The 25,453-nt window shown below is 41.4% G+C and overlaps 1 protein-coding gene across 2 annotated transcripts in view; it reads left to right on the forward strand.

Moving 5' to 3' along the window:
* SH3YL1 (SH3 and SYLF domain containing 1) overlaps positions 1-25,453 on the forward strand; it is a 108,783-nt gene that overhangs the window by 24,997 nt on the left and 58,333 nt on the right. The window contains exons 2-4 of one of the 2 annotated variants that reach the window (XM_075063696.1): positions 11,244-11,354; positions 12,409-12,522; positions 16,436-16,500. In XM_075063696.1, coding sequence (XP_074919797.1) covers positions 11,244-11,354; positions 12,409-12,522; positions 16,436-16,500 — 290 coding nt within the window. Of the gene's footprint in view, positions 1-11,243; positions 11,355-12,408; positions 12,523-16,435; positions 16,501-25,453 lie in introns of those variants that run through there. The other variant, XM_075063697.1, reaches the window with a different exon arrangement.

Genomic DNA, 25,453 nt, shown 5'->3' on the forward strand with positions numbered 1-25,453 from the left:
ATGATCATCATAACATCCCCAAAATCACAGTCCTGGGCCAACTCCACAAATGACATGCAAGCTCACATATGGTTTCATTAAGCTGCTGGTGAGTTTCAAAAAAAATTTTTTTTTATTAGAACAGAATCTCCAGTACTGAAATACTTGAGGCACTGCACAGACGCTTCAAAGGACGACTTGGGCTCTGGGAGTACATCATAAATATTAATGTCAACATGGCCTATGTAGTTCTGCAGCAAGGGTAATCTAGCAGCATCAGAGAGTTACATGATTTGCACATAGTTTTCAAAATTCTGAATAAAGTCTGGCTAGTCATCAGCCTAAGGATGTCCAGGCAGCATATGTTGCACATTAGAAACATTTGTTGCCATAATGTTGTGCCCTGATGCATCCCAGAATAGCAGTCCAAATCCCCTCGCCCGCCTCCCCTCGCCCCCAAAAAAGCAAGACCTGCAGGTAGGTTGTTAACCAAAAGATATAGTAACCCTTAACCGGTTAGATTAGCAACAGTCTAAACAAAACGTAAGTCTGAACAGCAGATATGTAGCAGTGGGCCTTTAATACCTGTACACCCTATGCTATGCATACATGCAGCCTTAATCAAGAACAGGAACCAGGACACAAAACAGGAACAAGGCATAAGATGTTGGAAGGCAACATCCATACCAGTGATCACATACCTTTAACTGTTTGCACTTTGAACTCCATTTTGGCCCTTTAATTTCTTGTTTAATGCCTTCTATAATTTAGGCTTCTGTTTATTGGTTTCACTAGGGTCAGAGTTCCAAATCTTGAAGGATTTCTTTTTTTTTTTTTTTTTGGCTGAAATAGGATCTCAAACCTTGCCATTTAGCTATGATTGTTTCCTCCTTGTTTTCCTGATTCCCTTTTTGGTGGTGTATTGATATTTCAGGGGCAGGAGTTTAAGTTTTAAGAGGTTTAATTTATTAGTCTACCAGCTGTTTTGTTAACAGTTAAATTTAGATCATACTTCCCTGTAGTGCCTACCTCCCACTCAGTCCATTCTTCCCTGTGCTCACTCCATCTGTTTCCTTCTCGCTCGGTAGCAGTAGCAACTTTCATAATTGAACAAATTTTCAAACTCTTGTCAGGCAATGTGGAGGAAGCACTGCTGAGCACCACAATCATGATGGTTGTTTATACAGACAAGGTGCTTCAGAAGTATTGGCACTAGGATGACCAAAATGTCCATGTAATTTAGGATGTGGAAGGCCACTTTGCTCAGCATCTGTGTAGAGCTCGCCATGGTGCTGCGGTGACAGAGCACCAATGTGTGAGTCTCTCTCAAAGCAGAGAAACCTGTGCTCCTAGAAAAACTTGCCTTCTTTGTTTGCTACCAATCACTAGCTAATTCATATGGTTTTGAAAATCAGCTGTCGTAACCGTTGTCACAGAGATGTGAGTTGCTGCCCTGGATAATAAAGCAAGGCAATACAAATTTGTGAGTAATCTCCAGTGAATGCTTGGGGTTGTGGAATTGTATCGGGGCCACTGATGGGACGCACATGTCTTCTATTTGTCTGTCCGCCTGCTTCCCTCCCATACACTCCTCAAACAGGCCTTGGAGTTCATCAGCTTATGCAAGGCTTGTTTGATCACCATGGCAAGGTCGCTAAATTAATGTGGGGTGTTGGTCTAGAGAGGTCCATGGTGCTAGGAACTTCAGCAGCTAGGGGCAATGAAAAATTGAACATTTGCTCCCAAAATTACTGTGAACATTGATGGTGGTATGTTTCCAGCTTTATTCTACCTGAAGTGATATAGTTAATTTGAAATTGGAGTACAATTCTTATAATGATATAACTCATTCCAAAATAGTTCTCTCTCTTCCAAAGCAGTTATAGCGGGATAAAATGCAAAATAAAGCACACACACACACAAAATCACTTATGCGTATGCAAGACAGTTTATACTGGAATAAACTACAGATTAATTGAAAAAACTTTCCCATGTAGGCAAGGCCTGAGACAGACATTCTATGGAAGATAGATCATATTCCCTACTTTCCTTTCTCTCTTCTCAAGGAGGTTTTCCATCCACTAAGTTGTAGAAATACAACCAGACTTTCTAATCAAGGGATAGTGAGTTGGCCCCACCATTGTAGAACTCTTCATAGAAATTTTAAAAATATATATTTTAATAATTGGTAACCACTAAGAAAATTGTATTAAAAAATACAAGAGCTAGGGCTGTCAAATGATTAAAAAAAATAATCGTGATTAACCACACAATTAATTGTGCTGTTAAACAATAGAATACCATTTAAATATTTTAGATGTTTTCTACATTTTCAAATATATTGATTTCAATTACAACCCAGAAAAGAAAGTGTACAGTGCTCACTTTATATTTGTTTTTGATTACAAATATTTGCACTGTAAAAAAACCAAAGAAATAATATTTTTCAGTTCACCTAATAAAAGTACTGTAGTGCATCTCTTTATCATGAAAATGCAACTTACAAATGTAGTTTTTTATTACATAACGGCACTCACAAATAAAACAGTATAAAACTTTAGAGCCTAGAAGTCCCATCAATCCTACTTCTTGTTCAACCAATTGATTAGACAAACAAGTTTGTTTACATTTGCAGAAGATAATGTTTCCTCATTCTTGTTTACAGTGTCACCTGAAAGTCAGAACGTGTATTTGCATAGCACTGTTGTAGCCAATGTCACAAGATATTTACATGCTAGATGTATTAAAGATTCATATGTCCCTTGATGCTTCAACCATCATTCCAGAGGACATGTGTCCATGCTGATGACAGGTTCTGCTCGATAACGATCCAAATCAGTGCAGACTGATGCATGTTCATTTTCATTTTCTGAATCAGATGCTGCCAGCAGAAAGTTGATTTTTCTCTTCTGGTGATTTGGTTTCTGTAGTTTTGGCATCAGAGTGTTGCTCTTTTAAGACTTCTGAAAGCAAGCTCCACACCTCATCCCTCTCAGATTTTGGAAGACATTTCAGATTTTTAAATCTTGGGTCGAGTGCTGTAGCTATTTTTAGAAATCTCACATTGGTACCTTCTTTGCATTTTGTGAAATCTGCAGTGAAAGTGTTCTTAAAACAAACAACATGCTGGGTCATCATTCGAAACTGCTGTAACATGAAATATATGGTAGAATGTGGGTTAAAACACAGAGCAGGAGACATACAATTTTCCCCAAAGAGTTAAGTCACAAATTTAATTAGTGCATTTTTTTTTAATGAGCGTCATCAGCGTGGACACATGTCCTCTGGAACGATGGTCAAAGCATGAAGAGACATATGAATCTTTGCGCATCTGGCATGTAAACATCTTGCGACACCAGCTATACCAGTGCCATGTGAACGCCTGTTCTCACTTTCAGGTGACATTGTAATTAAGAAGTGGGCAGCATTATCTCCTGTAAATGTAAACAAAACATGTTCTCTTAGTGAGTGGCTGAATAAGAAATAGGACTGAGTGGACTTGTCGGTGCTAAAGTTTTACTTTGTTTTGTTTTTGAGTGCTGTTATGTAATAATAAAGAAACTACATTTGTAACTTGCACTTTTATGATAAAGAGATTATGCTACAGTATTTGTATGAGGTGAACTGAAAAACACTCTTTTATCATTTTTACAGTACAAATATTTACAATAAAAATAATATAAAGTGAGTACTGTACACTTTGTATTCTGTGTTGTAATTGAAATCAATATATTTGAAAATGTAGAAAAACATCCAGAAATATTTAATAAATGTCAGTTGGTATTCTATTAAAAGTGTGATTGAGCGCTATTCATTTTTTAAATCGCAATTAATTTTTTTTGAGTTAATCACATGAGTTCACTGTGACTATAGTAAGAACACATAACCTTTCTTAACTAATTTATCTACAGTTCAATGTTTGTTTCAAATCTATAGTGTATGCCGCCTATAGAGGGAGGTTAAAATACAGACCAAATATATTTTTAGCAGTTTTTACAGCAGGCTTATATGTTATAAACTGAATCAATAGCCAAAGGTTTTTGTGGACTTTTCTGAAGTACCTCAGAGTTTAGGCTTTGGTATTAATACAAAATATAAGTATTTTCCACATCCAATGATGGGCCTGGGACATAAACACGATTCTATGAGAAGCATCATACAATGACGGAAATAATCTTATACTGTTGAGTGTATTCATAAGGAAGAATGATGATCTTTCAAAATTAGATGCTTACATGAAGACATCAGACCAGATAATCAAAGTTTTGTCACATAAGAAGAAAATTTTCATGTAGAAACATCTTGTGTTTAACTGAAAATCATAAAATGTGTGTAAAATCAGCACTTTAAGATTTATTTTATTTTATTTTATTTTATTTTATTTTCAGAAGCAGCCATCTCATTCTTAGGGTTTGGCTACACTTGCAGCTGTACAGCTCTGGGAGTTACAGCTGTCTTTGTACAGCTGTGTAGGGAAAGTGCTGCAGTGTGGCCACACTGACAGCTGCCAGCGCTGCAGTGTGGCCACATTTGCAGCATTTGCAGCGGTGTTGGGAGTGGTGCATTATGGGCAGCTATCCCACAGAGCACCTCTTCCCATTCTGGCACCGTGGGTTGTGGGAAGGGGGCGGAGGGTGCAGGTCATTCTGGTTCCTGTCCCAATGCCCCGTGATGCATTGCTTCACGTCCCAGCAATCCCTGTGTTTCCATCCACATTTGGCACCATCTTTGCATGGTTTCAGTGCAGCGCGATTCTGTGTTCTGTTTCGATCTGTGGGAAATGGAGCCCAAACTGCTGAGGAGTATGCTGATGAATCTCGCCAGCACATCACGTTTAACAGTTGAGCTATTGCTTAAGATCCAAAGTGTAAGTGAGGAGTCCGACGATGATAGCGAGTCGCATAATGCATATAACACAAAATTGCTTGTGGCATTCACAGACATGCTCAGCACCGTGGAACGCCACTTTTGGGCTCGGGAAACAAACACTGAATGGTGGGATCACATCGTCATGGAAGTCTGGGATGACGAGCAGTGGCTGCAGAACTTTCAGATGAGAAAAGCCACTTTCATGGGACTGTGTGAGGAGCTCGCCCCCACCCTGCGGTGCAAGGACACGAGATTGAGAGCTGCCCTGCTGGTGGAGAAGTGGGTTGCTATTGCAATCTGGAAGCTGGCAACTCCAGACAGCTACCAATCGGTTGGGAACCAGTTTGGAGTGAGAAAGTTGACCACTGGAATCGTGTTGATGCAAGTTTGCAGGGCCATTAATTGCACCCTGCTAAGAAGAACCATGACTCTGGGGAACATGCAGGACATTGTGGATGGCTTTTCCCTAACTGTGGAGAGGAGATAGATGAGACCCATATTCCTATTCTGGAACCACCCCACCTAGCATCCGAGTACATTAATTGAAAGGAGTATTTCTCTATGGTTCTTCAGGCGCTTGTGGATCACCGTGGGCGTTTCATTGACATTAATGCAGGCTGGCCCGGAAAGGTGCGTGACGCATGCATCTTTCGGAACAGTGGCCTGTTCAGGAAGCTGCAGGCCGGGACTTTTTTCCCAGACTGGAAGATCACAGTAGGGGACCTTGAAATGCCCATTGTAATCCTTGGAGACCCCACTTACCCGTTAATGCTGTGGCTCATGAAACCGTACACAGGGAGCCTTGGCAGCAGCAAGGAACGGTTCAACTACAGGCTGAGCCAGTGCCGAATGACTGTGGAGTGTGCTTTTGGCCGTTTAAAGGGGCGTTGGCGATCTCTGTATGGGAAGCTGGACTTGGGGGAAAGCAGCATCCCTGAGGTTATATCCGTGTGCTGTACCCTCCATAATATTTGTGAAGGGAAGGGTGAAATATTCAGTCATGCATGGACCTCCGAGGTTCAACGTCTGGAGGCTGAATTTGCACAGACAGAGAGCAGGGCTACTAGAGAGGCCCAGCATAGGGCTACAAGGATTAGGGATGCCTTGAGGGAGGAATTTGAGGCTGAAAACCAACTGTAATGTTCGATGCCTTGCATGGGAGTGAAGTGCAGTAGTTACAATGTTAGTAGGAATCTGTGTTTGCTAAGCTGATTTGCAGTGCCTGTTTCTTTCCTAGGCTAAGGTATCTTTAACTTTCTACAATAATAAAGACTGTTTTCAAAGGCAAAAATTCATTTATTGAAGACATACAACTTTTTTGGAATCTGAAAGGGCAAAGGGGTGGAGTGGGGAACTGTACAATCACATGCTTATGTCCTGTCTGGAGTGCTGTGCAATGACTGCTGCACTTCAGAATGGCTGTACTGCATGGTGATGGGGGTTGAGTGCAGAAAGTACAGGTCGTAGTTCTCAGGGCTGGTTGGTGAACGTACAGGTGTTGGAGGCAGCTGGTGGTGGTAAGAACTTGCATGCTGGGGAAGGGGGTGTGGAGCTAACATGGGGGCATAAGGGAAAAAAAGAGTCTGCTTGGTGCTCCAGGATGCTTATCAGCCGCTCCGCGCATTGCTTCCTTTGCGCTGCGTTTTCCTTGCGGATCCTGCTTTCCCTCTCCCTTCACTCCTGCACTTTTTGATTCTCTGTGAGAGATTGCTGCATCACTTCTTGCAGCATGTCTTCTTTGCTTTTTCGCTGCCTCTTCCGGAGGTATTGTAGTCTCTCAGCTGGTGATAACACGGACAGCCGAGATCTCAAGGTTGTATCTTTAAAGTCAAAATGCAACACTTAACAGAGGCAGCATTGTTTATACCAGACAGAGTAATTCCCCGCATTGAAGCAGGGCACATTAACAGTCTTCACAATAGCATAATTTTCCCATCCCAAAGAGAGCGCACATAACCCACGGGAACCCCAAAATGGTGAGTAAGGGGGACTGATTGGTTCAGGGCTATACTGGGGTTTCTGTGCATTGGGGAAAGCAAACAGCTGCAGGGGGCACCTACACTGAACACCTGGGAAGCATGGGAGGGCCTTCTACTGCAATGAGGATTCCGTCCTGGCCCCTATGCAGCTTGCCTGTGTGCAGCAATGGTCCCCACACCCCTCCAGCTATCCCACAGTCCCCGCAGTCCCCGAAAAGCATTTGTATTCTTGGCTGAGCTCCCAATGCCTGAAGGGTCAAAAACATTGTCCTGGGTGGTTCAGGGTATAGCTCGTCAATTTACCCTTCCCTCCACCCCCATGAAAGAAAAGGGGAAAAAATAGTTTCTCGCCTTTTTTCAGTGTCGCCATATGTCTAGTGCATGCTGCTGGTAGATGCAGTGCTGCAGCGCTGAACAGCAGCATCCCCTCCCCTTCCTTTCCTGATGGCAGACAGTACAAAATGGTTGAAAACCGTCCTCGTCATCCCGTGAGTGCTCCTGGCTGGCCTCGGTGAGGTCGGCCAGGGGCACCTGGGCAAAAGTGGGAATGACTCCTGGTCGTTCGCTTCTTTAAGCTTCTCCTGGAGAGGCAGACGGGGCAAAAGGCTTGGTAACCGTCCTCATCATAGCAACTGGAGGCTGAGCTCCTCACCCGCCCCCCTTTCATGTCTAATGAAGATTCTGTACTGCCTGGACTATCATAGCAGCTGGAGGCTGCCTCCCTCTCATTTTATCTCACTAAAAAGTCAGTGTTTCTTTTATTATCTCACTAAAAAAGTCAGTTGTGTCCTCTATATTGTATCTATTTTTAGCACGCTCATCAACACAAATGGGGACACGTAGCACCGGACCAGTAGCCCAGGAAGGGCGAGGTGTGGGAAGAAGGAAGCACGGCGGACTTAGTTGTTGACATATCGCAGCGGGCACCACCCTAGCAAAGGGCCTATGCAGCTACATCAGTGTTCGTGATTTCTCTGGGGCTGGCTGAACCCAGATCGGACCTTAGTCTTCCCGTTTCTCGGGTAGGGAACTTTGTCCATATTCTAAGGCAGGTTACTTTGCTATGACTCTTAATTTTAGACAAACCAAAGAAGGGAATGACCCTGGAGTCCATTCCATTGTCTTGTCGCATTGCGAGCCACCCTGGTCCAGAAGACTCCACGAGCGAGGCCCACCAGCGAGCACTGACAGCAGCAGACCTACAAAACGGCACTGAGTAACCATCATCGTCCAAATTTCAAATGAGCAGACGTGCACAAAGACTGGTACGCTCATCTGCTACTACCTGCAAAGAGCGCAATTGATGAGGACACGCTATGCGTGGTTGAGCTACATAATGACACAGTAACTGGCGACGTCTGTCCATGCAAGGATCATAACATATGGTTGCACAGTCGCATCGAAAGCTACAGACTAATTGGGCTCCATATAGGTTGCGCGACGCTATGCGTCTGTCTGCCCGAGGCAGATGGCACACGGGAAAAAGGGTGCAATCGATTGTCTGCCCAGCTGCTTCAATCGGAGGAAGGATTGAGTGACTACATTTACCCCAGAATCACCCACAACTGTACACTGTTTTTTGCTCCCATCATGCATGGGCATCTCAAGAATTCCAATGGGGAAAGGGAGACTGAGGGAACATATGGGAATAGCTACAGGATAAGCTACCCACGGTGCAAACGCTGGAAACTCGAGCTACGTAAGGAGCCTCAGTGATACATGGATGACAAGACACTACAGCAGCGCTGCTCCGGCCTAGGCATCCAAATGCGATGCACACCGACCCACAGGAGTCCTGACACAAGTGTATATAAGCTGGCGTATGTGTCCGAGTATTATGCCTGACTGCATTACAGACAAATCTGTTTTTAAAAAACACCACCGGTTCTTGCCTTGTAAAATACGGAATCGAACTGCTCAAGTAAGGTGTAGACCATATCTCTGGGACCATCAGGACCAAAACCCCCACAAATGCCACCAGAGTGGCTCTAACACCAACACATCAAACCCCTGCCAACAAGCCGCTTTGCCCAACAGCGATAACTTGAGATGAGGATGACACCTTTCTGAACGCAGATTAACTCGAGGCAATTACCGACGTGAAATATGACCACATCAATGCGCTGTTCCGCATCTAGGCAGTGCATGCATTGCAGGCCCTAACCCCTCCTACGCGCTCCCTAAAAATTTCATCCTGAAAATAAAAGCCGCTTAAGGGAACCCGCTCCTCTCTTTGTCCGCCACCAAGTACATTTTAGCTGCCTCTGCAACTGCGTACCTTCCTCTGGCTGAGAGAAGAGCTTCCTGACTGCATGCTCCAGGGACTGCGGGGTGTCTCACCCACCCCAGTACTCTCACTCTCGCTTTCCTCCTCCTCCTCCTCCTTCCTCTCCACCCGCTCTGAAGTGTCCATCATGGTCCTTGGAGTGGAGGTGGGGTCACCCCCCAAGTATCGCGTCCAGCTTTTTGTAGAAAACAACAGGTCGTGGGGGCAGCTCCGGAGCAGCGGTTTCCCCTCGCAGGCTTTGCATAGGCACTCTGGCAGGCTCCTTCACTTTTAACCCTGCCACTCAGCGCGTCTCGGTCATGGGCCCCTTTCCATCAGGGCCTTGATATCTGCCATAGATCATCGTATTCCTACCAGCTGAGCGCAGCTGGGACTGCACAGCTTCCTCCCCCCAAACACTGATGAGGTCCAGCAACTCGCCATTGCTCCATGCTGGGGCTCGTTTTTGCACACTGAAGGCATGGTCCAACCCTGGAAAGAGTCACTGATTTGCTCTCCACACCTGGCTAAGCAAACAGAAAGGGGATTTTTAAAATTCCCGGGCATTTAAAGGGAGGGTCACCTGAGGCCAGGGCAGTAGAGTTCGAACTGATGAGCAGAGTGGCTGAACAGGCATTCTGGGTTACCTCTGAATACCTCTGGAGGCCAATAACAGCTCTTTTGGTGGCCAAACTGGCGGAGCAGCGCTGCTGTAGTCTTTATTCCTCTCGTCGAGGTGGAGTACAACTAGCGCTGTAGTCAGGGAGATACAGTGCTGTATGTCCCTTGCAAGTGTGGACGGTGATTGAGTTGCAGCGCTGTAAAGCCACCACCAGCGCTGCAACTCTCCAGTGTAGTCAAGGCCTTAGGCTTGTAGGGCTTAGTGATAATGGGATACTTCTTGTACTGTTTGGCCAATTTAGAAGTGCTACTCAAGAGTCATTGATGTGTCTTTCTTGTTAATTGAAGGCTTGACTAGTTGCCCTATGGCTGTGGGTTAAAAAGTTATGTAGGTCAAAGGAGTGAATGAAAATTTTAGGCATGCTAATTAGAGTGGCTAGCTTTTCACTTAGTCACTGCCCTGCAAATGTGATATTTTTTTTTTCCTTTTTGTTTAAACTTTTTCTGGTTTACTGCCCAAAGGATTGCTTGTTCTAAGATCATTTTCTGCCAGTAAAAGCAGAAATTGTGAGAGGCAGGAATATTTCACTTTGGAAAAAATAGCATTATATTCTTGCTTCCTTCAATATTTTTGAGAACCAGTGCTGGCTTTTCCGTTGTGGCAGATAAGAGTAAGAGTGGTGGCCCTCCTTGATGTGTGGACACAACAGTACTACCCATATGTGTAAAGTTATTCACATAAGTATGTGTTTACAGGATTGGAGCCTAAGATTTTACAATCTTTTAGGTACGGTCAGTGATTTGGTACCTTTTTTTTTTAAAGCACTTAGCATATTTTGGGGGTTCTATAAACAAGTAATAAGTGCTAGTAAACAGGTGACAAACATTCTGTCTATTAATTGCTTAAATGAAACAAATCTAATTAACTTATTGACAGGTCTGAATGTAATTGTCATTCTTATTAAAGATTGGCTGCTTTGTGGGTTTCCAGAGTGGAGCTGATGCTGATGTTTGACATTTAAAACCGTAAATGAATTAGTATCTTCCTTCCTGCGAGGCTGTCCCTCTCCCTATGTTGCACTTCCACAGCTGAAGTTTACAGAGGTTTTTCAGCTGGATGCCTCTTGATATAAAAAAGAAGTTGCTGTTGACGGGGTGCTCTTTGTGAAAGCCTTTTTCCTTTGGAGTTTTTTGCTCCTTCATGCCCTTTAGTCCACAATAGTCTGTATCTGTTCACTTTCAGGGCCTTTTAATAAAAAGGGTTTCTGAGGAACAGAATAGTGCTTGTAGTGTAAAGTATTGAGAAAGTGAAGACCATTTCTTTTTGTCTTTACTGTATTGTTATTAGTTGGTTGTTATATTTTTTAGGATTCCTACATACAAATGCTTGCATTAGTTTATTGTGTTAGGTAGCTCTTGTCACTTTCAAAATACAAAACAGTAAAAAAGGATGAACTCTTTTTAAACTGTGACTCCAAGAGTATAATTTCAATAGTCAGATTATATATATTTTTTAATGTCTTTTACAGTGAATAATCCTATACCTTCCAGCTTGAAGTCAGAAGCAAAAAAGGCAGCTAAAATATTACGAGAATTTACAGAAATAACTTCCAGGAATGGACCTGATAAGATCATACCAGGTTAGTAAGTATACAAATTTGTTGCAATTGAAGGGCTCACTTCTCCAGACCTCACCTGGGCAAAACTTCCATTGTCTTCATGATTACCTACTGTGTTCATTGTGCATTTTCTCCAAGTGTAATGAAGACCTGGATCCTACAGGTATAATTTTTGTGAAAGGAATTTACTCTTAAGAGGTAAAATTTATTCTTGTCCAGGGGTCCTTTGCTGAATCTTTCTCACAACTTATTCCCCACCCCACCTCACCTCCTCCCATTAGCAAAAGTCACTGTAAGAGTGGCTATGTTGGTGGACATCTGCATGGTGTGGATGGGAGCTCCATATTTGCCCTGTATAAACTGGCACATAGGGAGGACCAAATATAATCACTGAAACCTGTACATCTGTAGTAGTTTGTTAATATCACCAGAATCCTCAAGATAGAATTGTAGCCTTAATATACACATTTTTAAGATATGTTATGGGGCTAAAAATAATCTCTGTACATTATTTTCCTGTGACCCTACTGTAAATCAAAATGTAGGTAAATGGAGTTACACCAGTATAAAACAGTATAAGAGGAGAATCAGGCCATCTGACTCTGTTTTCCACTATCCTTTTCTTTCTCTCATCTCTATCTTTTTTTTTCCTCTGTGTTCTAATTTTCCTTCCTTGTCCCATATTCCAAGTTTTATTTGAATTTATACTAGTTGTATTCCGAAAGATATATAATAAAACTAGATTTTCTTTTCTGATGTTATATTATTATGAGCCAAGTATTGAATAACCATGGGGATGTTAATCATTTTTATAAAATGATTACATATTAACATGTGCTCTGTTACTGTTAAAATTCTCCACTTGAAAAATCCATTGAGGCAGGAATGTTGAGTCTCCATTTCTTTTTGTATTTCACTAATTTAGCTCACTTCTTTGTTATAAATTTATTTCAGTCTCTTTCTTATTTAAAATTGTTAAATGTATGGCTGCTTTTTGAATCATGATTGTGTTTTTAGTATGTTCTTTATGCTCTTTTGAAAATGTTAATTTTAAGTAATTAATATTTGTTTTCAGCCAATGTAATAGCTAAAGCTAAAGGTCTTGCAGTTTTGTCTGTTATCAAAGCTGGATTTTTGGTAACCGCTCGAGGAGGCAGTGGGATTGTATTAGCACGTCTTCCTAATGGAGGTAAGGTGACATTTTCTCAGTCAAACCAAGAATTAGAGTGTTATCTTCCTTTTCTACGTCAGGGGAAACTTCAAAATAAGTTTAATTCCTTTTTCTTTCTTCCTTTTTTTTTCTTTTAATAAAGCAGAACATAGGAAATGCCATACTGGATCAAACCAGAGATCTGTCTAGTCCAGTAGCCTGTCTCTAAGGCTGAGTTTTACATTAGAAAATTTTGTATCTGTTTTCCAGCAACATTGCAGCAGTAGTGCTGTAAGCACTACTGTTGACTGGACTTAGATTTTTTAGCATCTTTGCTGGAAAGCAGTATGATATTTTCTAATGCACACGCAGTGTAACAATAGCTAGTGGCAGAGCCTTCAGAACAATTTCTAATATCCCCATAGTGAACAATTTTAGAATTTGTTTTGAAGCATGAAGGTTAATATCTCTTGTAATATGTTTAACGTATTATTATTTGTGTGTGATCTTTTGAAAAAGAGTTTCATAGGTAAGTTTTATATGTTGTGTCGGGAAAACAATCCAGTTTTAAACTTGTTACTTTTTAGTGGACTGAGTTTGAAGATCTCACTGCAGCCCCTTGCACCACCTCCTTAGGAAGAAAACCTTTTACAGGCCAATCTTCAGCACTACTTATGGAGTTCACACGCATTATTATTATTATAGGAAATCTCAGGCCTACCAACAGAGAGGGCAAAGGGGTGAATTGCTCAGGAGCCTGGTGATTTAAAAGGGCCCAGGTGGATGGATAGATAACGTATTTTTTAAATAAAAATTAAGATTAGAAAAAAGAAATCCAGTTTCCTCCTGCTGCTGCTGCTGCTCTGTACAGAGCGCCATCCCTCATTGTAACAGTTTGCTAGATTGCTGCTGCACCCTGCTGGTCTGGCCGTCTGTTGGAGCATCAGCAATAGCAGCTTGGGAACTATGGAGCTTGCGGCCTCTTCTGGCTGCTCAGGAGCCCCTGTGCCTGCCATACTGGCTCTCTGGCTGCCAGGCTGAGGAGATTTTTTAAAGAGGAACAAGTTCCCTCTATGCTACCAGATTTCTTCCACCAGGGCTGCAGCTCCTCACCAAACACAAGCCAGTAAGTTCAGCCACCCATTCGAGCCATCCTAAATTTGCCAAGAGGTAGCTGGGACTAGCCGTCCCCCCTCCCCCCCCTGCCCCCCTTCACTGCCTCCAGCACTGGCTGACCAGCTGCTATCACAAGCGCATTATGATAGGCCACCTCCACCCCTCAGCCAGGGAACGAGGCACAGGTTTTCCCTCTGCCTTCCCCTGGCCGCCTCCCAGTAGATGTGGTCGCACCATGCCTGCCATCTCCTCGTTGCTCTGGGTGTTGATGTCTCACAGCACCAGTAGTGCAAGTATTGTATACTTGAACTTTGTTGGTCATACTCAGTTACATCTTGTATATCAGTTTTTTCCCTGTCTTTAGATTACATATAAATCACGATTAGGTGTTTTATTCACCTAGTTGATACTTTAGGTGTTTTCTTACTTTGTGGTTCTTTAAATGTTTATATATTAATTAATTTCATTCCATAATATATTTATTTAATTTAAATATATAATTCAAAATAACAAATTCTACATCTTATATTTAGTTTCACAGTTTATTTAATACTGGTGCTGTAACTGGAAAAAAAAAGATAATTAGGTCAAGCAACACCACAACTTACACATAGTGGGTTCTAATGTGTTATCAATAGGATAAAAAGTAGTATCGTAAACCTCAGCCATCCCTTTCTAGGGGGACAATTGACTTTTCTGCCCTGGGGCCCAGAATTGCTGTCAGCGGGCATGGGAAAGCTACCCAGAATGCAACAATTTACATCCAAATAACCAAATGTACTGGCTTGGGGACTTTTTGAGGGGAAGATAGGAATCCTGTCCAGAAGAGAAACTGTAAAATAGCTGTAATAAGTGCTGAACTAAAGGTTCTGCTTACTGGGTGTCAAAACTATAAGCATTTTGATGTCCTGAATATTTCTTCACCTGTGTTCAGATGAGAGGCTTGTTCAACTCTTAGTTACATAATACCAAGAATTCTGTCAAAGACAAAATCCTAAATCAGAGGCAGAGCTACACTGAAATGGTGAAAGCAGAGATGTAACTAGACATTTTAGAAATGGGGTGAGCAAGCATATTTTCACCCCCTGCTTGTTTTTTTGGTCGTTTCTCTGCCCCATTTTTCCTCCTCTATGACTTTGCGCCCTGCGTGGCTGCCACTTGCCCCATCCTGTTTATGGCCATGGGTGAATAATATTTCAGAGTGTTCAGTGATGTTTCTGAAACTCATGGTTCCTATACTGTTAGTTATCAAGGTTTATTTGTCTGTCACTGTTGGTTTTATAATTAGAAATAGTGTTGTTTGTGTTTAAAATCAATATTTACCAGTAGAAGTATTACAGTAAGTAACATTAGGTAATATGTTTTAGGAATTCAATATGCAGTAGCTCACTACAGTGTTATGAAATAGTTCCTTAGCTTATGAAGATATTTAGTATTGTCAAAGTTTGTTGCAGCAGTTGCTCTTTGCTTACAGGGCTGTACCACATCCCAGTTTAGGGTTTTCACCATTTGAACTTGTGTATGGCCACGAGGTTAAGGGGCCGTTACAGTTGGTGAAACAGCAGTGGGAGGGGTTTACTCCTTCTCCAGGAACTAACATTCTGGACTTTGTAAGCAACCTACAAAGCACCCTCCGAGATTCAGGACTCACAGTTTGTCAGACCACTCTGTTTTATTAGCACAGCGCTCTGCTACTACACCCAGATAATGTGAGCTCCATACAAGACACAAACTATCTTATTTATGTAGATAAAAGGGGGGGAACACTTAGCAAGATAACAAAGGAAGCATAATCTGATACGTTTACCTGGGCTAGCCATGCATATTTTATTTCCTTACTAACCATTACCGATCTTCTGTTAATGTTTCGCCATTAGCACCCTTGTTTATGCCTAATGTTTCTTTTCCTGGCACCTGTATTTCAACATTTCTTATTTCTGCTTAAAGGTACATACAACATTTCTTTAATCCATTCTTATTTTTACAGTATAATTCATTCTACTTTCACAGTATGCAATAGCGTTCTGCTCTGTTGGTTGGTTTAAATGTGAGAACTAATTCTTTGTTTGTTTATAAAAGTGCTGCGAAGCTCACAAAGGCATAGCAATGGGAAGTAACTGTTAGCAGAAATACATGACCACTAGTAAAAGTAACCAAACAAAAATGTTTAGCTACATTGATGCACCACATAAACCTTCATATTTTCAAACCTCTGATGTTCTGTGTGAAGTATTGTGATACTTTTTGAAACAAGCCTTGGTGTTCAAAAGATTAACTGAATCTAAATATATGATGTTTGAAAAACGCTTTTGAAAACATGCACCGTAATATATTAAAAAAATTGCAGACCGTTGGCCTAAAATAAGAGTTCTTCAGTGTAAATGGTGCTGTCTCTGAAGTGTCCCTTTGATATGGTAATCATAATTACAGTAAAATTTCCAGCGTTCACTGATATTTTTTTCTTTACTATTGCAATATTATTTATCAAACAAACTGTCCTCAGGCAGCACAGTTTTCATTTGCTATCTACTTGATGTTGCCGTGCTTCAGGTGCCTTCCATGAAAAGCAGTTTTTACTTTGAAAACATGACTTTCAAACTTAGTTTTGGATGGCACTGAAAATTTTGAGGGGCATTTTAAAAACGAGAAAAAATATATTTAGCTTTGTAATTTTTTAGGCTTCAGTTTGAAAATTTGTATGTCAAATGCAATGACTTCTAATATTTTTCATATTGTATTAGTTGACCTTTAGTTTCTATAAAGGGGAGAACTTACTACTGTTAAATGATGATATGGTTGAAATTTTGTAATATGTATCTTATTTTGTGTGGGTCAGGTTGGTCTTCTCCTTCTGCAATAGGGATAGCTGGCCTTGGTGGTGGATTTGAAATTGGAATTGAGGTAAGGATTAAATACATTTGTAATATCTTACAAAAGTAGAGTTTTCTGTGCTACAGCCATTGATCTTGAAATATGTAGTTTTTCAGTATACATGAACTATAATTGAAACTTATTTTACAATATTGCATATACAGTATGAATTTTTCTCATGTTTTCATAAAATGATATATTTTAAATGGGATGTAAAAAATCCAGCAATGAAGATTGGTACATTTTTAGCTGATCTCTTTGCTAATTAACTGCAGTATAATTAAGCATTAATTAATGCATTTCTAAAGAGTAGAAACAAGTGATCTGTTTCATAAAAAAAAAATATTGTTCCTGGGATAAAGAAGTGAGATAAAGGGGATAGAAGATTTTGTGGTTGAACTTGATAGGATTATATACAGATTGTGTTTGCAGATAAAGTGAAATGAGATAGCGGTGTGTGCTAAATGGTAAGAGGAACTGTGTAGTGCCCCCCCTCACTCCCCCCCAAAAAGGATTGATGGATACAAGTGAAAGTAAATTACATAAAAACAAATGGGTAAAATTGTCCCCTTTTAAAGTTAAACCTAGCTAAGTGAAAACAGTGTTAAAAGCACAGTAGATGCATGAATTACATTAATTAACAAAAAGTTTTATGTGCAAATCACTTATGTACTCCACCATATATCAACTGTAAGTGTGCTCTTACATAGAGCATGCTGTTTCTAAGCATTAGAAAATGAAGTAACAAACTGGTCAGTGGTGTTGGTGAAACATTGTCTGCTACAGTGAGAGGTACCCAATATAAAATCTGTCAAGTTTCTTAACAGTGGTCTCTAGAGACTAATATTTTTATTCTTAGTCTTACTGGCTTTGCAAAATATGCTGAAAGAGTCAAGGATTTAAATTTATACTCGTTTCAGGCCCAGGACTTGTTGTATTGAGTCTTGGAGTAGTGCCAAAAATAACATTTCTTGACAGAGGGACAACTTTTTAAGTGTGGTGCACATGAGCCATCGGGACTAGAAAAAAATGCCTTATCGTTGGAATTCTAGTTTGTTCATATGTGTATATCTATTTTTGTAGCCAAACAGGACTTGCTCTTTCTTTCGTTCTCAATATAATGTGTATGTGTACTTCTTTAGATTAAAGTACATGATAGACGTCCTCCTCCCTCCCATAACAATAATGTAGTGTTAAGTTTGACACATCAAAGCACTTGCAATCCAGGAAATGCAGAATTATGGTTGAAAGTTGTTAAACTACATAGCACTTAATTATTCCAGAAATTTCTTCTTCCTAGCTTCTGCAGTATCTTGGTACACTTTCCATATATGCAACTGGCCTCTCATATGGTACACCTTATGTTCATATCACTTAATTGTGGTAAATATCAATTTTACTGTACATGAACAAACTTTCCATTGATGATAAAATAAAAAAATTTCCATTTGTAAATTTCCATGATCATCGATAGCCAAAGTAAGCAAAATGCTGCCTGAGAAGTTTTATTAGAATTTAAAAAACAGTGATTTAGGCTTTTGAATTAGGCTTGTTACAAAAGGACTAGCAAATGGAGTAATACAAACAGGTATGATTTGTTGATTTAAGAATATTTAGTTTGTATATTTAGAGGTGATGCTGACAATTTGTGTTTTAAAGGTTATAAAGCTTTAGCTTTTGAATCTCAGCATTTGGCATTAAATAATTGTCTGGACTCCATAATTTCCTGCAACTGTGAAAATTAAAATCAATAAAAATATTTAAATATGCTCAAAATAAACATCAATATTATCTGTCAGAATTATAAAAATCAAATTCTGCCAAGCCTATCTATAAGAGTTTATTCTGTTCTTTGGTAATGTGCTTCTGTTATGTAGTTCTGCACCTGATAGAATCCTTACCACTAGTGAAGGAGTAAACAAGGGACTATTGCTTAAAGATGTTTTTTCCCTAAAGGCAGGGCCGGTGCAAGGATGTTTCGTGCCCTAGGCAAAACTTCCACCTTGTGCCCTCCCACCCACACACTCCCGCCTTGAGGCACCCACCCCTCGGCAGCTCTGCCCTGAAGTGCCCCTCTTGCTGCAACTCCCCACCCCCCACCGCCCCAGCTCACCCCCGTTCCACGCACGAGCACCCTGAGCACGCCTTGGCTGCTTCACTTCTCCCGTCTCCCAGGCTTGCAGCGCCTAAGCTGATTGGCACCACAAGCCTGGGAGGCAGGAGAAGTGAAGCAGCTCACCCCTGCCCCGCCTCCTCCCTGAGCACGCCATGGCTGCTTCACTTCTCCCGCCTCCCAGGCTTGCGTCGCCAATCAGCTTAGGCTCCGCAAGCCTGGGAGGTGAGAGAAGTGAAGCGGCCGTGGTGTGCTCGGGGAGGAGGCGGGGCAGGGGTGAGCTGGGGCTGGGAGTTGCCCTGCGTGCTGCCCTCCCTTCCTTACCTGCTGCAGGCAGCCCTCCCCACGCTCCCCTGCCCCAGCTCCCTCTGCCTAAATGCCGCTGGCGACCGGCGGCTGGAGATCCAGCCACTGCGGTCACTGCCAAAGAAAATGGCACCCCGCAAATGCCAGCACCCAGTCGCCTAAATGGTTTTACCGACCCTGCCTAAAAGTCAGTCATTCAGGGAGCCATGTTTTTTATATTTTCAATAAAATGTAATGTTTTCATTTGCATTTTCCATGGCTATAAACATAGTCAGTCCAACATCCTTAATATTTATTATCTTTTCAAATTAGTCAATATATTTCTTCTCATGTTTGTTAGTCTGATATGACTTTTACAAGGTTTATCTGTTACCATAGTTTTAAATGCTCTGTGTATTGTTCAAGAAATTTATTCTGTGATCCTAGAATTCTAAAACCAAAGACATTAGAGAGGCAACAAACTTATTAGATCTCTAACCTGTTCCTTTGAGTATATGTAGTGGTGTATAGTTCAGTCTTAGTTTTATATGCCCCAGTTGATAGGGCTTCAGATACTTTTCCTTGGGGAAACTATTTCACTGTTAGGAAGGTTTTTTCTTTTTTCTTTTTTCTTTTTTTTTTTTTTTCCTGAAATGTGTCCTAAATATTTTTTTGTACCTCTTTGGTGTTTCTTAGGTTTCTCCTCATCCTCCCCACAATTAAATATCTCTGTATATTTTCTGCTTAATATAGTAAAGTTGTAATTTTCCAAATTGTTCTGTTTTCTTGTTCATATTTCTACCTATTTGGTACCAGATTAAAGTGCACAGTATTAAGTGCCTTGCCTGATCAGGGTTAGGGTCCCTTTGTATTCATTCTTTGTTATCATTTATTATAATTTATTATATTTATTTAATTAATTAGTTTTTGGTCACACATTTCAGCTAAGTACCCTATCTAAATTTTATTAGATTTTAGTTCTGTTTCAGATCATTAATAGAGATGTTACATTAGGTAAGACTTAACACCTGTTCCTGTGGTTCCACTAGACCAGTCGTTCTCAAACTAGGGCCGGCGCTTGTTCAGGGAAGGCCCCTGGCGGGCCGGGCCAGTTTGTTTACCTGCCGTGTCTGCGGGTTCGGCCAATCGTGGCTCCCACTGGCCATGGTTTGCTGCTTCAAGCCAATGGGGGCTGCAGGAAGCAGTGCAGGCCGAGGGACGTTCTGGCCGCCTTTTCTGCAGCCCCCATTGGCCTGGACTGGGGAACCGCGGCCAGAGGGAACCGCAATTGGCCGAACCTGTGGACGCAGCAGGTAAACAAACCGGCCTGGCCTGCTAGGGGCTTTTCCTGAACAAGCGCCAGCCCTAGTTTGAGAACCACTGCACTAGACAACTTCCTCAATGTCAATATATTGCTATTACATTTTCCTTTACTTACAGACTTTCAGTTTCCATGGCAGTTTTCATCCAATTTGAATTATATTTGGGTACATTTTGTGAACCTCTGTCAAAAACCTGATTAAAAATCAAATATATAACATCTACAATATTCTGTTCCTTCAATAATAATGTAATTGTGTAACACAACATTCCCAAACAACCAGCTTTATCTGGTAAAAATCACTGTTTTATAACATGATATCTAAACACAGGTTTATGTTATAAAAAAAAGCTCACATTGCTTTTTGGTTATGGTTCTCTAAGGGGTTGTCTAGACTACAAAATTAAGTTGACTTAAGTCAACACACCGCCACCACAGTAATTAAAGCGGTTGTCCACATCAATACTATGCTCCTTCTGTCATCGCTGCGCATCCTCACCAGGAGCACTTCCACTGACAGTAGTGGGGAATTGTGGGACCTGGCAGCCCTAGCACTGACAGCCCCAGCTGTCAGCCAGTTGTTGGGCTCACTCCTCTGCCCTCGTGCCTGTCTGACATCTCAGGCTGTCAACACCAGACTGGGGAGGTATAGGGGCTCCAGCTGTCAGCCCCGCTCAGCCAACAGGCCATGTAAGTAATGCAGTGTCTACTGGGTTGTCCTAACTACATCAACATAAGCACTATGCCTCTCGTGGAAGTGGAGTTGTTGTTTGGGCGTAGTGGGCGACTTACTTCAGCGGAAGCAGAATTGTGGTGTAGACACTGACATAATTAGGTTGACACAAGCATTGTAGTGTAGACCAAGCCTCATCCTCTAAGAATTGTTGTCCCTTTATATTTGTTCCATTATTTTAGTTAGGATAAAAGTTTTAGTATTGGTACTGCATTTGCTTTCCTTGGGTGAGATTCACAGCCCAAAGGATAGGGAGGCTAGTGTGGCTTTAATCAACCTTTTTACCTTCCTGATCCTGGGCCACTTGTGACTGGGGATGACACAAATGTAATTTAGAGAGCTTTGGGGGCCTGTCTGAATTACAGCAGCTTCCCTGGGCTGCCTTGTGGGATGCAGTGCTGTGTGCTGAAGCCCTGCCCCAGCACGTTCCTAGCCAGCTAACCAGCCTGTGCTTTTTGCAAGGTATTCCAGTGGTCACTTAATAAGCACCTATTCAGTATTTTGTGTTTTCCTCATTGTTCAGTGGGTGGCCTCGGACCTTGTTACTGCATGCTGTTCAAACCCTGCCATGAACACAGAATTACTAATTTCCTCCTGGACTTTTCTATAGGCTCATCACCATAATATCCAAATCCTTCATAGACATTAATGACTTTACTTTCACAGCACCCTGTGAGAAATGTGTGTGGTATTGTTAGGCTTACTTTTTTACATTTCTTCCCTTTATGAGTGAAATGTCAACATTACTGATGCGGTGACTGATCATAGAAATCTTTATAATTAATCATATTTGGCATCTTATAATTAATCTAACCATTCACTATTGATTTTTCTACACAAAATATTTTAATGTACATAATCAGTTATGAAAAAAATGAGGAAAATTTAGCAATCATTCTGAACAATTTTGTGCCCTGAGTTTGATGCTTTTGAAAATTTTACAGAATATACAACAGCCTCCTTCAGGTATTCAGCTTCATATTTATACAGCTGATTATATGCATGTGTTTTGTGTATGTATTTGTCTGTGTGCACGTCTTTTCTTATTGTTCTCTTAGTGTTTTTGCCAGTCAGTAAATGGGAACTACAGCTTATCGCATATTATTTTTTTAAAAGTCCTACCTTCTCTAGGTTTTTTTTTTTTCTGAGTGTGCATGTGTAAGTGTGTATCTATACTATTATACAAGTGATAAAAGAGGGCCTTTCTGGGATGGATTCAGAATAAGTTTATACTTGTAGCTTATGTTCTGAAAATGTTCATATTCATGAGATTTATAAGTGAACAAAGAAAAGAGCTCCTTGATCCCAGCTCAGGATCACCAACATGGGGGTGGACATTAACATCTTGATTGTCTCTATCTCTGGAAATGATTCGGAAGCTGCAATTGCTGGCCTCCTCTTTGCGGCCAGTGAACTGATCTCTCTCCTGTTCTACATGATGCTTCATTCCCAAATCATCCAGCAGTTCATTCTGCCTTCTCTGCCCTGAGCACTTGAGAAACTTGGAAAAGTTTCTCCCAACCCCACCATCAGTCAAGTCCTTAACCTGATGGATGACCAGGGATATCAAATGAGTCAAATGAATGGCTGCTTAACACACCCACCCCATTTAGAGGTACCAGTGGATGCCAGCCTACTGGAGTACAGAACCCGTATTTCCACGAAATCTTCCAGGGAGCTTCTTAACCAGGAACAGAGATGTATAGCAACATTTTTGGAGCTAAGGGCAGTCTTCTTGGCATTAAAGCTATGTACTCTTTGTTATAAAGCAGATTTGTAACATTTTGAAATATGATGATATTGCCATTTAGGACTCAGACCCAGTAAAGGACCCCTCCACCACTTTTCCTAGAAAAATAATTAAATTTTGTTAGCTTTGTTTATTAAACTGTTTGCCTTTTAGTTTTTTCAGTCTGAATCATCCTGTCAGAACCAGGCCTTGGTTTTAAACAAGTTTTCTTTTTCTATAATGCTTCTTACTGATATTACTTAGAAAAAAATTACAGGAGGATTCATAGATTCCCAGGCCAAAGAGACCATTGTGATCATCTTGTACGACGTCCTGTATAACTCTGGCCATAGAACTTCCCCAAATAATTTCTAGAGCACATCTTTTAGAAAAAAAGTCCTATCTTGATTTAAAATTTGTCAGTATGGGAGAATCTATCATGACCCTGGGTAAATTATTCCAGTGGTTAATTATTCTAATTCTTAAAAACTTATACCTTATTTACAGGCTGAATTTGTGTAGGTTCAACTTCCTGCCACTGGATCATGTTATACCTTTTTCTGCCAGATGGAAAAGCTTTGTGTTAAATATTTGTTCCCTGCGTAGGAACTTATGAACTGCGATCAAGTCACTTCTTTGTAAACTAAAGAATTGAGCTCCTTGAGGCTGTCACTATAAGGCAGGTTTTCTAATCCTTTAATGATTCTTGTGGCTCTTTTCTGACCCCTTTCCAATTTTCTACCATCTTCAATTGTGAGCACCAGAACAGCACACAATATAACAGCAGTGGTTGCCCCAGTGCTAAATATATCAGTAAAATAACCTTTCTACTTCTACTTGAGCTTCCCCTGTTTATGAATCTAAGGATCACATTTGCTCTTTTGGCCACTGCATCATACTGGGAGCTTGTATTCAACTGATTATCCATCACAACCCACAATCTTTTTCAGAGTCACTGCTTCCCAGGATAGAGTCCCCTATCATGTAAATATGGCCTACATTCTTTGTTCCTAGATTCATACATTTTTATTTAGCCATATTAAACTGAATATTATCTGCTTGTGCCCAATTTACCAAGCAGTCCAGGTCTCTTTGTATCAATGACCTGTCCTCTTCATTTTTTACTACTCCCCCAGTTTTTGTGTCTGTAACCATGTCTTTGTGGGTCACAACTGAGAATACGAAATTCAGGACGAACTGCTGAGAAATAGGGCAGAAACACCCCAAAATACTGTGGTCATTCTTCCTTAAGATATACCAAGCCAGTAAAAAAAGTAAACATCTGTTTGACCATACTGACTAACAAGAAATCAGAAAAGCAGTTTTCTTAGGCATTCCAGTCCTCGAATCCCCACCAAAAACACTAGGCTTAGAGATCAGTGGTTCTTTAAAACCAGTTTCATCAAATAAAAGGTTCTTCTGATCCCAAAGGACCGGCCACACACCCATCAATATATAACTCAGATCTTACCTAAAAATCACACTGATGCCAATCCTTCAGTATCTAAAATCTAAAGGTTTATTTATAAGAAGAAAGAAAGAAAAATGAGAATTAAAATTGGTTAAAGGAATCAAATACATACAACAATTGCAAAGTTCTTGGATCAGGCTTGTAGCAGATATGGAATAAATTGCTCGTTTAAGTCAAGTCTCTGGTTGCTTCCAAATCATTGGAAGGTCCTCGATCCCTTGGCTAGAATGCTCCCATTAGTATAAGTCCATAGTCCAGAGGCTGGAGCAGAGAAGAAGCTTGAGCAGGAAAGAGGCAAAATGGACGTGTTTTCAGGGCCTTTTATAGCTTCTGCCATGTGGAGGGAAACCTACTGTTTCAAACAAAGCCCTCAGCACAGCCAGTGGAAAATCACAGGTGACAAGATGGTGTTTGGAGTCACATGGGCAAGTCACATGACAATGCATGATTCCTCTTAGGGTATGTCTACATTACAGGATTATTCCGATTTTACAGAAACCGTTTTTTAAAAAAGATTGTATAAAGTCGAGTTCACGCGGTCACACTAACCACATTAATTCGGCAGTGTGCATCCATGTACCGAGGCTAGCGTCAATTTCCGGAGCGTTGCACTGTGAGTAGCTATCCTGTAGCTATCCCATAGTTCCCGCAGGCTCCCCCGCCCTTGGAATTCTGGGTTGAGAATTCCCAGTGCCTGGTGGGGCAAAAAACATTGTCGCGGGTGGTTCTGGGTACAGCCTCACTCCCTCCATGAAAGCAGCAGCAGCCAACCGTTTCACGCCTTTTTCCTGGGTGAACTGTGCAAACACCATAGCACAGCAAGCATGGACCCTGCTGAGCTCAAGATAGCAATGATGGACGTTTTAAAGACTTCGCACATTCTCGTGCAGTCAATGCTGACCGGGACCTGCAAAGCCAGGTGAGGAGGAGGCGGCTACAGCAGCGCGGCAACGAGAGTGATGAGGACATGGAACCAGAATTCTCTCAAACCACAGGCCCCTGCGCTTGGAGATCCTGCTGTAATGGGGAAGGTTCTAGCCATTGAACGCAGATTTTGGGCCCGGGAAACAAGCACAGAGTGGTGGGACCGCATTGTGTGGGACGATTCCCAGTGGTGCGAAACTTTCGCATGCGTAAGGGCATTTCATGGAACTTTGCGAACTTGCTTTCCCCTGCCCTGAAGCACCAGAATAAAATGAGAAGCAGCCCTCACAATTGAGAAGCGAGTGCAATAGCCCTCTGGAAGCTTGCAACGCCAGACAGCTGCCGGTCAGTTGGGAATCAATTTGGAGTGGGAAATCTACTGTGGGGGCTGCTGTATGCATAGCCAA

Source organism: Chelonoidis abingdonii, chromosome 3 (genome assembly GCF_003597395.2).
Source record: "Chelonoidis abingdonii isolate Lonesome George chromosome 3, CheloAbing_2.0, whole genome shotgun sequence".
In the NCBI taxonomy this organism is placed as follows: Eukaryota; Metazoa; Chordata; order Testudines; family Testudinidae; genus Chelonoidis; species Chelonoidis abingdonii.